General features: G+C 42.1%; 1 protein-coding gene across 2 annotated transcripts in view; it reads left to right on the plus strand.

Annotated features, from left to right (window-relative positions):
* LOC139228550 (calcium/calmodulin-dependent protein kinase type IV-like) overlaps window positions 1-12,298 on the plus strand; it is a 153,640-nt gene that overhangs the window by 64,143 nt on the left and 77,199 nt on the right. For both annotated transcript variants that reach the window (XM_070859649.1, XM_070859650.1), the window contains exon 3: window positions 6,018-6,080. In XM_070859649.1, coding sequence (XP_070715750.1) covers window positions 6,018-6,080 — 63 coding nt within the window. The remainder of the gene's footprint in view (window positions 1-6,017; window positions 6,081-12,298) is intronic.

Raw genomic sequence — 12,298 nt, forward strand, 5'->3', positions numbered from 1 at the left:
AAAACTAGTATTAAAACATTCTACATAAACGCACGCAGCATTCAAAATAAAGTAAATGAGTTGACGGCACAAATCATTACAAATGGGTATGATTTGGTGGCCATTACAGAAACGTGGTTGCAGGGTGGCCAAGACTGGGAATTAAACATACAGGGGTATCTGACAATTCGGAAAGATAGACAAGAAGGGAAAGGAGGTGGGGTAGCTCTGTTAATAAAGGATGATATCAGGGCAGTTGTGAGAGACAATATTGGCTCTAATGAACAAAATGTTGAATCATTGTGGGTGGAGATTAGAGATAGTAAGGGGAAAAAGTCACTGGTGGGCGTAGTTTATAGGCCCCCAAATAATAACTTCACGGTGGGGCAGGCAATAATCAAGGTAATAATGGAGGCATGTGAAAAAGGAACGGTAGTAATCATGGGGGATTTTAACCAACATATCGATTGGTCAAATCAAATCGCACGGGGTAGCCTGGAGGAGGCATACGGATTGTTTCTTATAACAGTATGTAGCAGAACCTACAAGGGAGCAAGCTATCTTAGATCTGGTCCTGTGTAATGAGACAGGAATAATAAACGATCTCCTAGTAAAAGATCCTCTAGGAATGAGTGATCACAGTATGGTTGAATTTGTAATACAGATTGAGGATAAGGAAGTAGTGTCTCAAACGAGCTAACTATGCTTAAACAAAGGGGACTACAATGGAATGAGGGCAGAGTTGGCTAAAGGAGACTGGAAACACAGACTAAATGGTGGCACAATTGAGGAACAGTGGAGGACTTTTAAGGAGCTCTTTCATAGTGCTCAACAAAAATATATTCCAGTGAAAAAGGGCGGTAAGAGAAGGGATAACCAGCCGTGGATAACCAAGGAAATAAAGGAGAGTATCAAATTAAAAACCAATGCATATAAGGTGGCCAAGGTTAGTGGGAAACTAGCAGATTGGGAAAATTTTAAACGACAGCAAAGAATGACTAAGAAAGCAATAAAGAAAGGAAAGATAGATTACGAAAGTAAACTTGCGCAAAACATAAAAACAGATAGTAAAAGCTTTTACCGATATATAAAACGGAAAAGAGTGACTAAAGTAAATGTTGGTCCCTTAGAAGATGAGAAGGGGGATTTAATAATGGAAAATGTGGAAATGGCTGAGACCTTAAATAATTATTTTGCTTCGGTCTTCACAGTGGAAGACACAAAAACCATGCCAAAAATTGCTGGTCACGGGAATGTGGGAAGGGAGGACCTTGAGATAATCACTATCACTAGAGGGGTAGTGCTGGACAGGCTAATGGGACTCAAGGTAGACAAGTCCCCTGGTCCTGATGAAATGCATTCCAGGGTATTAAAAGAGATGGCAGAAGTTATAGCAGATGCATTCGTTATAATCTACCAACATTCTCTGGACTCTGGGGAGGTACCAGCGGATTGGAAAGCAGCTAATGTAACGCCTCTGTTTAAAAAAAGGGGGCAGACAAAAGGCAGGTAACTATAGGCCGGTTAGTTTAACATCTGTAGTGGGGAAAATGCTTGAAGCTATCATTAAGGAAGAAATAGCGGGACATCTAGATAGGAATAGTGCAATCAAGCAGACACAACATGGATTCATGAAGGGGAAATCATGTTTAACTAATTTACTGGAATTCTTTGAGGATATAACGAGCATGGTGGATAGAGGTGTATCGATGGATGTGGTGTATTTAGATTTCCAAAAGGCATTCGATAAGGTGCCACACAAAAGGTTACTGCAGAAGATAAAGGTACGCGGAGTCAGAGGAAATTTATTAGCATGGATAGAGAATTGGCTAGCTAACAGAAAGCAGAGAGTCGGGATAAATGGGTCCTTTTTGGGTTGGAAATTGGTGGTTAGTGGTGTGCCACAGGGATCAGTGCTGGAACCACAACTGTTTACAATATACATAGATGACCTGGAAGAGGGGACAGAGTGTAGTGTAACAAAATTTGCAGATGACACAAAGATTAGTGGGAAAGCGGGTTGTGTAGAGGACACAGAGCGGTTGCAAAGAGATTTAGATAGATTAAGCAAATGGGCTAAGGTGTGGCAGATGGAATACAATGTCGGAAAATGTGAGGTCATCCACCTTGGAAAAAAAAACAGAAAAAAGGGAATATTATTTGAATGGGGAGAAATTACAACATGCTGCAGTGCAGAGGGACCTGGGGGTCCTTGTGCATGAATCCCAAAAAGTTAGTTTGCAGGTGCAGCAGGTAATCAGGAAGGCGAATGGAATGTTGGCCTTCATTGCAAGAGGGATGGAGTACAAAAGCAGGGAGGTCCTGCTGCAACTGTATAGGGTATTGGTGAGGCCGCACCTGGAGTACTGCGTGCAGTTTTGATATACCTTTCTGAAGGAAGGGTATACTAGCTTTGGAGGGGGTACAGAGACGATTCACTAGGCTGATTCCGAAGATGAGGGGTTTACCTTATGATGACAGATTGAGTAGACTGGGTCTTTACTCGTTGGAGTTCAGAAGGATGAGGGGTGATCTTATAGAAACATTTAAAATAATGAAAGGGATAGACAAGATAGAGGCAGAGAGGTTGTTTCCACTGGTCAGGGAGAATAGAACTAGGGAGCACAGCCAATTTAAAACCGAGTTGAGAGGAATTTCTTCTCACAGAGGGTTGTGAATCTGTGGAATTCTCTGCCCAAGGAAGCAGTTGAGGCTAGCTCATTGAATGTATTCAAATCACAGATAGATATATTTTTAACTAATAAGGGAATTAAGGGTTACGGGGAGCGGGCGGGTAAGTGGAGCTGAGTCCACGGCCAGATCAGCCATGATCTTGTTGAATGGCGGAGCAGGCTCGAGGGGCTAGATGGCCTACTCCTGTTCCTAATTCTTATGTTCTTATGTTCTTATGCACAGAAATTTAATGGGACCGTGCATTGAAAGAAACAGGCTGCGCAGAACATAGTGCAGCCTACAGGGAACATTGGTGATGAATGTCTTTGATGTACTTGCATATCTGATCTCATGTTTAAGGACGGTGTTTGAGGGGTGGTCTGCAAAGAATGAATGTCTGGGAACCAGGGTGAAGCTTTCGAGCAGATCAAAGGTGAGCATGTAAGCAGGGGAGAAAAAACTGTTTAAAGAGATGCAGTAGGTTTGTCAGGACAGGAGTCCAGCCACAAGAGGGGAATTGCCATGATGATGGACTGTGGAGGGGCAGTGGAGGAGAATAGGAGTGGTCACCAGTGTTGAAGGAGGTTATGGCAGGACAGTGAGCTGCTATGGCAGTCGCACATATCATTTGTGACTCTGACTAGGGTCATCTCGGTGTTATGGGTGGTTAGAAGCCAGATTGGATGGACTCAAACAAAACCTAGGAGATGTGAGTGCACTGTTTACATGGTAATAATGCATTTAAATGTCTTGGAGAAATTGGCGATATGGTGCAATTGGGCAAAATGCAAGGGTTAAGGGTGGACTCTCTGAGGAGGGAATAATAACAATAGTATTGAAACATACATTTAATGGAACAACGCAATAAGAGTGTGAAGCAGTAAAATTAGTTGCTTGGCAAGTAGACTGTGATTAGCTTGTTGACACCATTTTAATTGTGTTGTTGAAATTCATTGTACTGACAAATCACACTTCTTGTAATAGGATTTCAAACAGTTATTTTGAGTGACTTTAGGACTGTATTATGATATCCACAGCCTCTTCTCAAATATTTTAGCACCCATCGCTTGTCACTTTTATTGGTAAATTTGGTAGATTTATTGAATCTGAAGCTTTTACGTTGTAGAGTTTACACGAATATAAATCTCATTATGCGCAGAGGGAGAGTGAACGTCAGTGTATTGACCAGGTCAACTGTCTCTTTATTGCCTGTGTGCTGAGGGAGCAGCTTACTCAGGCTGTCTTTTATGTCCACTATAATGCCTTTTCTAGGTTTGATGACCTGTAGAGCCAAAATCAGTTTATTAATTTGAATGTATGCTAATTTAGTCAAGTGGGTAATTTCATTTCCTTTCAGAATACAGTACACGTTCCTTTGCAGGCCCATTACTTGTTGAATAGTCTTACAGAATATTAAATCTCCATGCCCAGGCCAGGCCCAAAACCACAGGCTTCATTATGCTAGCTTAGTACTGCACACACTGCTACTATAAAACAGAAAAGAGAGCTGAGCCGAGTCAGGCCAGAAGAAAGCAAGAAAGAATGGGAGTGGGGAGGAGGTATTCTAACACTTCACTTGGCCTTCACTTAACATATATAGCTTTGAAGTGCAGTGACTTATTATATCGGCAAACACAATAACCATCTGAGTACAGCTAGATATCACAAACACCAATGAGGCACAGAGTACAAAAGCAAGGAAGTTATGATGAACCTTTATAAAACACTGGTTCGGCCTCAACTGGAGTATTGTATCCTCTTCTGGGCATCGCACTTTAGGAAGGATGTGAAGGCCTTAGAGAGGTTGCAGAAAAGATTTATTAGAATGGTTCCAGCGATGAGGGACTTAAGTCACATGGATCGACTAGAGAAGATGGGGTTGTTCTCCTTAGAACAGAGAAAGTTGAGAGGTGTCTAGACAGAGTAAATAGAGAGAAATTGTTCTCATTGGTGAAGGGTCGAGAACCAGTGGATACAGATTTAAGGTGATTGGCAGAAGAACTAAAAAACAACACAAGGAAAAACTTTTTTACTCAGTGAGTGGTTAGGATCTGGAATGCACTGCCAAAACGGGTAGTGGAGGCAGATTCAATCATGGATTTCCAAAGGGAATTGGATAAGTACCTGAAGGAAAAAGAATTGCAGGGATACAGGGAAAGGGTGGGGGGAGTGGGACTTGGTGAAGTGCTCTTGCAGAGAGCCGGCACAGGCTCGATGGGCTGATTGGCCTCCTTCTGTGCTGTAACATATGTTTTTGGTTTAAAAATGTGCCTTAACTTTTTGTACACCACTTTTAAAAATAAACACCACATACGTAAATACATTTTTAATCAACTTCACTCTTGATAAATGTCACACTCAGAATTTTGCAAATATTGATAGAGCGCTTGGGGCCCAGGCAACAGAAAGCACAGCCACCAATGGTTGAGCGATTATAATCAGGGATGCTCAAGAGGGCAGAATTAGAGGAGCGCCGACATCTCGGGGGCACGGGTTGTGGGGCTGGAGGAGATTACAGAGATAGGGAGGGGCGAAGCCATGGAGGGATTTGAAAACAAGGATGAGAAATTTGAAATCGAGGGGTTGCTTAACCGGGAGCCAATGTAGGTCAGCAAGCACAGGGGTGAACGAGACTTGGTGCGAATTAGGACACGGGCAGCAGAGTTTTGGATGACCTCAAGTTTACGTCGGGTAGAACGTGGGAGGCCAGCCAGGAGTGCGTTGGAAACGTAATTGATGCAATTAAGATGTTGCTGCACATAGCGACTATAGCAATTCTTTTCCCAGTATTGTGGAATTCAACAGACTAACATTGAAAGCATCTTGTCCAAACCCATTTAAACAATGAATTTTTAAAAACCCATAAAATGTTATATGAAGATTCCCATATTAGGGGCTAATATATTGTATCCTTCCTCTTTTTTCTGCCAATTTTCACCCCTGCCCCTCCTCTGAAGGCATTGGCTTCTTGCTAGGGTATGGGTTTATAGGAAGCAGACACCCTCAACTACCTCATCCAAGCGGCATTCATGAGCCCACATATTAATTGCTTGCAGGTCATCCTTCATTTGGCACTCAAACACATGCATTTCCAATAGGAGTCACTGGATAGCAGTAAGGAGCGACGCATTAGCCAATTTTTCCCTTTCTAATCAATGGATACTGAGACCAATATTAGTTGTGACCAGCCATTTTAGCACAGAAGAGGTATTGAACCTGGGACCTTGTAATCTGCATGGCTCATCTATTCAATTGATACATTCATTGAGTCAACATGGGAGCCTATTTCTTCTTGCATGACATTTTTTATTAGGACATTAGAACCTTTTTTTAATATAATTGAAAATCTTTCTAATTTTTTTCAGATCGATAAGAAGATTGCAAGGACTGAAATTGGAGTTTTGTTACGACTTTCTCATCCAAATATTGTAAGTGCTTGTTTAACACATAATACAAATGTATGTTTTCTGTAATCCCTCTAATGCTGAGTATTTCAAGTTGGTCTCTGATGGTAAGACAGATTTTATACCAACTTCACAAATGATTTTAACCTATTAAAGCATCAGCATTTGGTAATTTAAGTGGGAAGGACACTTGTGTGGAGTCCGTCATAAACCAGTTGGGTTGAATGGCCTGTTTCTCTATTGTAGATTCGATATAATTCTTGTTGAATAACTCAAGATTTACCTTGTAGCTTATGATGCTGTCTGAATCCCAAGATGTGTTACTGACTTGTAAAACAATCCAATTTGTGATTCATCCTTTTCAACGTTTTATCTATCTATATGAAACGGTTAGCCAGTTTCAGCCAAGGTGGTGATCAGGGAGAGATTCTACAATTGGCCTCAATATGGCTGGACTGAGAAGGGTGAAACATTGCCAGGATTTTTGTTGCTGCTTGCTGTAGACCAACCCTTGCTGGAAGCGCACATGTGGATGTTGAGTAAGTACAATGATCCTCATGGTCTCCCCAGGCTCCGCACGGATAAATGAACTGTCACTTTTCAGGATTACACAGCAAGAATGGCTACTTAGGTGAGGTACAAGAGTGCCATTACCACCCACAGAATCATATACCAGCATAAATCATGGTGTTCAAGTGGAGAAAATCGGAGGAGGGAGGCAGCACAGTACTTGATACTTGTATTTCTATCACTCGTTATGTTTCAAAGTGTTTTGTGCAATATTTGTTGAAGCGCGATAACTATTATTATGTTGGCAAACATAGAAATCACCTTGGGAAAATGCACCAACAATGCCTCCCAGCAATACTGAAACAAATGACGAGATCATTTATTTATTTTTTATATAGTTGAGAGAGGGGTGTTGGAAAAAACACCAAGCGGTCTCCCTATTCCTCTTCGAATAGTGGCATAGAATCCATAAAGTCCACTGAAGTGTCGCATCTTATCTGTAGTGTGACACCCGAACAGTACAAACTCCCTCTGTATTCCTCTGGACTGTCAGCCTAGATTAATTTTCCATGGCAGGATTAATTTTTTAGTGAGGGGGATGTAATATAGAAAGAATTTGTCACAACTTTCAAATCTGAAAACTTGGAAATGGATTTATACTGGAAAGTTATTCCAAGAGAATTCAACGTCCGTGAACTTAATTTAACATCAGCCTTTTACAATAACTGGATTTTTGTGGCATTTTTGAAGATATTTAATAAAATGCAAGATACTTGCCAAGAGAAATGATTGTTACTGATAGAAATTAATTGTGTAGAGTAGTGTATCCTGCTACATCTCTGACCTCTGCGATGATATTATGATACTGCCCCAGCGGAAATAATTTTGCTCCATGTACTTTCAGGATTCTGACCTGGAGGGTGTATTATCGCTAAATATTATTTCTGACCTTTAGGAAATTATGCTGTGAATGATGTGTCCTGGCTTGTGAATAGACAGGCATGAGAAAAATATTAAATGATATTCTACCCACCAATATAAGCATGGAAATATATATTAATGGAAAAAACCTAGAATTATACGCAATTGCAATTATGAGGCGCTCAATTTATAATATTATCTCTTTTATAATGCTTCAGTAAAAATATTCAACCAATTATAGAATCCATATTTAGTGGGGGAAAGAAAATTAATGTATATGCTTGGCATGACAAGAATGGTGAAACTCTGGGTTAGACTTTATCTCTGGTGTGCTGTTGGACTCAGTGGCTCCTCTTCGTAGTCTTCCCCAGTTTTAATCAGCACATTGAAGAGTGTAATGTATTTGCTTCATGGGTTCTTTGCTTAAAAATTCATGGCAACGCATTGCTATTAAGAAAAGGTTTAACAATCACACTACACATTACCAGCTCATCCACTCAGCTCACAACTGCATGCCTCATCGTGGATGATCTGGACCCAACTGGCTGGGGTTTTATTGAGCCTTGTGTACATCCCGTGACTGGCTAAGCCACCAATAATGCGCCAGTTCTACAAACCTGTGAGCATACTCACAGGTGCATACATTACAGAGAAATGTTCAATTTTAATATTTTTAGCTTTGTGGGTTTTTTTGACATGGAATACTATGGTTACTACCATACCAAAATATAAAGGAGTGATCAACCTGCTCCTGAGTGTAAAGAGCAGCCATTGGAGTCAATACAAAATGCATACCTCCTCCTTATTAGCCATCCAACAGGCCCAATAGGGACAGGCAGCCCATTGATACAGTAGAAAGGAGATAATGGTGCCCGGCACTGGTGTCTGCTTCAGCAGTTCTCGTAGTTCAGCATCTACCTAAAAATGCCTTTAGAATGTGATGGCGAGATGTTGCAGGTCATCTTAAATGCTGTGAATGCAAATTGCATTAAAACTGATCCAAATGTATTCCAACTTGGCATCTATTTGATAGTTTCAGTCTGAATTCATAGGGCACAAATGGGAAATGTCTATGTGCTAGTATTTATGGGTGATACCCCATTCTGTAGGTTCTGAGTATAACCTTTTTTAGGTTTCCTCAGTCACTTTGATGAGGATAACAATCTATAGGTCAAAATTGTTTTAGATTTGGAAACAAACATATGGTTATGGCAGTACTTTCTGAGGGTTTAATTTCTTCCATGCATTGTGCAAATAGTGAATTCAGGAGAAAGTTCTTTACTCAGAGAGTAGTGAGAATGTGGAACTTGCCAACACGGACAGTATAGATGCATTTAAGGGGTGGTTAGACAAGCATATGAGGGAGAAGGGAAATAGAGGGTTATGCTGATAGATTTAGATAAGGATAGACGGGAAGAGGCATGGACATCGAATAGCCAGCTTCTGTGCTTTATATCCTTTGTAATCCTATGTGCACTGGTTAACAAGTCTGAGTTAATTTCTTGTCTGCACTATTTTAATGCAGTAATTGACTATTTGATTGCGTTAAAATAGTGCAGACAGGAATTTAAAGTGAATATTTTAGCCAGTGTCATTAAAAAATCAGGTGGGGCATTAAGCCCCCGTTCACCACTTGGTTTAAACACAATAGATAGCATCTGTCTGCCATATAAATGAATGGTGATACAATTTGATAAAGCTATCCAGAGGGCACAAAATACAAGCGTGTGGGAAATGAAAATGATTCATTCACTGGTATAGCAGTTTAATGTTTTTCTGGAATTGGGGTTAAGGTGCATGTCAGGACACTATTATTTGCTGCCCACTTTAGTTTCAGAGTGGCATATCTTTTTTTAAAGGCACCTAAACATGTGCTACAACAGATTGTTGGCTGAGGTTGCAGTTAGACAAAAATCTCAGTGTCAGCACAAAGTGGTTTTGCTTAACACTGAAGCTAAGAAGTTGTGATGTAAATTCAGGGTCTGAGCCCACCCTAACTCTTAAAAAAATCTCACTGGGCTTCACCAGAGTCAGATCGTGTTCTGACATCTGATTTGCATGACAACTTTAGCACCAGTGTGCACTGATGCTAAAATTGTAGATGCGTAAATTGAGCTTAAATCATGTCAAAAGTGTGCTGGTGTGGTGCTGGCAGACAGTGATTAGAAAGGGAAGATTCAGACTAAAGACTGGTTTTATTTCTATTTTTTCAAATTTGCACTCCCCTCACCGAGTTCTCTGATGGTTAGTGGTGGTATTGGGACTGTGGTGGCACTAGGCTTGGCTGATACGGTGAAGGGGGGCGATGGGGGGAGGTGCAAGGGGTTGACCTCGAGATTTGGTAGGAAAGGAATCGAGCTGCAAACTGAGGATTGACAACATCCAAAGGCCAAGTTGGAAACAGCACAGAGCAGCAGGTTGAACCTGGAGGCTTAAGACTGGTGACAGAGCTTTGTGTGAGCAAAATGGAGGCGGTCCTCCATAGCCACGTATGCCGACCTCAAAATGATTGGGGCGTGGTCATGAAATCCCTTTTCTTCCCCCACCCCCCCCCTTCCCTGGCACCTGCCCGACTCTCACTGACTCGATCAGTGGGTAGGGAAGTGTTTGAGTTCACTTAGGTATAATATCCTACGCTTCCATCAACAACAACTTGTATTTATATAGCGCCTTTAACGTAGTGAAACGTCCCAAGGCGCTACACAGGAGCCTTATAAAACAAAATTTGACACCAAGCCACATAAGGAGATATTATGGCAGATGACCAAAAGCTTGATCAAAGGGGTAGGTTTTAATGGGCGCCTTAAAGGAGGAGAGAGAAGTGGAGAGACAGAGAGGTCCAGGGAGGGTTTTTCGGAGTTTAGGTGACCTGAATGCAAAGGCTGAATTAGCGTGAAGGCTTAGCCCTATACTTCACTTTCTGCTTCACTTTATTCCCATAATTGTCATCATTCTATGAGAGTTAGTCCATGACAGAGAATACAGGAGCGAAAAACATCAATGTACGAGAAGTAGAGCAGTTAGAGAACCAAAGTATCAAGCTCCACATTTGAAAAACTGAGTTTATTTCCCAATCTATTAATATTGCAGCAGAAGTGCTGACAGAAACTTTGGGGAACTGTCGCTAGTTTTAATGACCGTGCTTTGCATCTTTCTGGTGAAAGATTTTGAGCAAAGCCAAGAAGATAGACTATAGACCAACCTGGAAAAGCAGCAAAAGCTGAGCATCAGTTTCAAAACAGCTGACAGCTTGAAAACAGCCTTGACTACAGGTTTTACACAGATAAGGATTTAGCCTGAAAATGCAGGGAGATGTGGGCACATCATAACTAAAACTGCAGCTATATTCATCACTTTTGTGATGGGGAGAGGGGTGGGATCTACAGGGATTCGCTACCCCTCACATATGTTATGTATGTACTTTTGGGATCACTAGCCACTAGATGGCGTCACTGTTGGAGACAATTGGGCTGCACGCACATGTGTGCAGTCCAAGTATAAAAGGCCAGCCATTTTGTATATTAGTCACTTTGGGCCTTAATAAAACAGAGCCAAGGTTATACCTCTTGAAGTTAAACAGTACTCAGTCTAACAGTTATTGCATACACAATATTTGGTGACGAGGCAACAAGAACCTTTGCATGCAAAAATGAGCACAATTGGATTGTTGGAGCGATTTGTGGAAGGAGAAGATTGAGCAGACTTTGTGAGCCGTTTGAGCCAGTTCTTCGTGGCCAACAAAATGGAGGAGGTCAGCGACGCAGATCGGCGCCGGGCGTTGTTCCTCACGGTTTGCGGTCCAAAAATTCATGGTCTGAGAAAGAATCTACTCCCGCCTGTGAGTCCAACAGAGAAGACATATGAAGAATTGTGTACACTGGTACAGGACCACCTTAAGCCAGACAAAGGCATCATCATCTCGAGATACAGATTTTATACGCACGTTCGCTCAGAGGGCCAGAATGCGGCGGAATTCGTTGAAGACCTGAGACGTCCAGCGGGACTGTGTAAGTTCGGGGCTGTGTTGGCAGATATGCTGCGGGACTTCTTTGTAATCGGCATCAACCACGAGGTGATCCTGCGTAAACTACTGGCGGTGGAGACGTTGGACTTGAACAGGGCCATCACGATCGCTCAGTCATGCATGACGACGGATAGAAGTCTAAAGCAGATATTAGTGAAAAATTGAAACTCGGCAAGTACTGTAAATATTATTGATTCGGCGTTCGGCAGAGTGGCACATGGCAGGGCCTACCTGACTGCGTACGCGAAACCTGTGGCTGCCCAAGGTCTGCCAGCGGGAATGCATCTGATTTCTCTGTGTTGGCATTGTGGGGGAAAACATGCTGGTGCCGATTTAAACAAGATAATTGCAAAGGCTGTCTGAGAGCGGGGCATCCCCAGCGAAAGTGTCCACAGATGAGCAAGCGTGTTACGACACACCACGTGGAGGATGATGGTCAGACTAGCGCGGATCCGGATACGCAATCCGCGATACCAGAGGAGGAAGTGTATGGACTGTACTCGTTCCTAACTAAGAGCAAACCGATAATGATCAACGTGAAATTTAATGGGGTGCCGGTATCGATGGAACTGGACATGGGGGCAAGTCAATCAATAATGAGCAGAGGGCATTCGACAAGCTGTGGGATACTAAGGCTGTGAGGTCCAGGCTGAGTCCAGTCAATGCCAAGTTGCGTACGTACACCAAAGAACTCATAACAGTGACTGGCAGTGCCACAATTTAAGTGTCGTATGACGGTGCGGTTCACAAGTTACCACTATGGATTGTCCCAAGCAATGGCCCAACG

The sequence above is a fragment of the Pristiophorus japonicus genome, chromosome 18 (genome assembly GCF_044704955.1).
Source record: "Pristiophorus japonicus isolate sPriJap1 chromosome 18, sPriJap1.hap1, whole genome shotgun sequence".
NCBI lineage: Eukaryota > Metazoa > Chordata > Chondrichthyes > Pristiophoridae > Pristiophorus > Pristiophorus japonicus.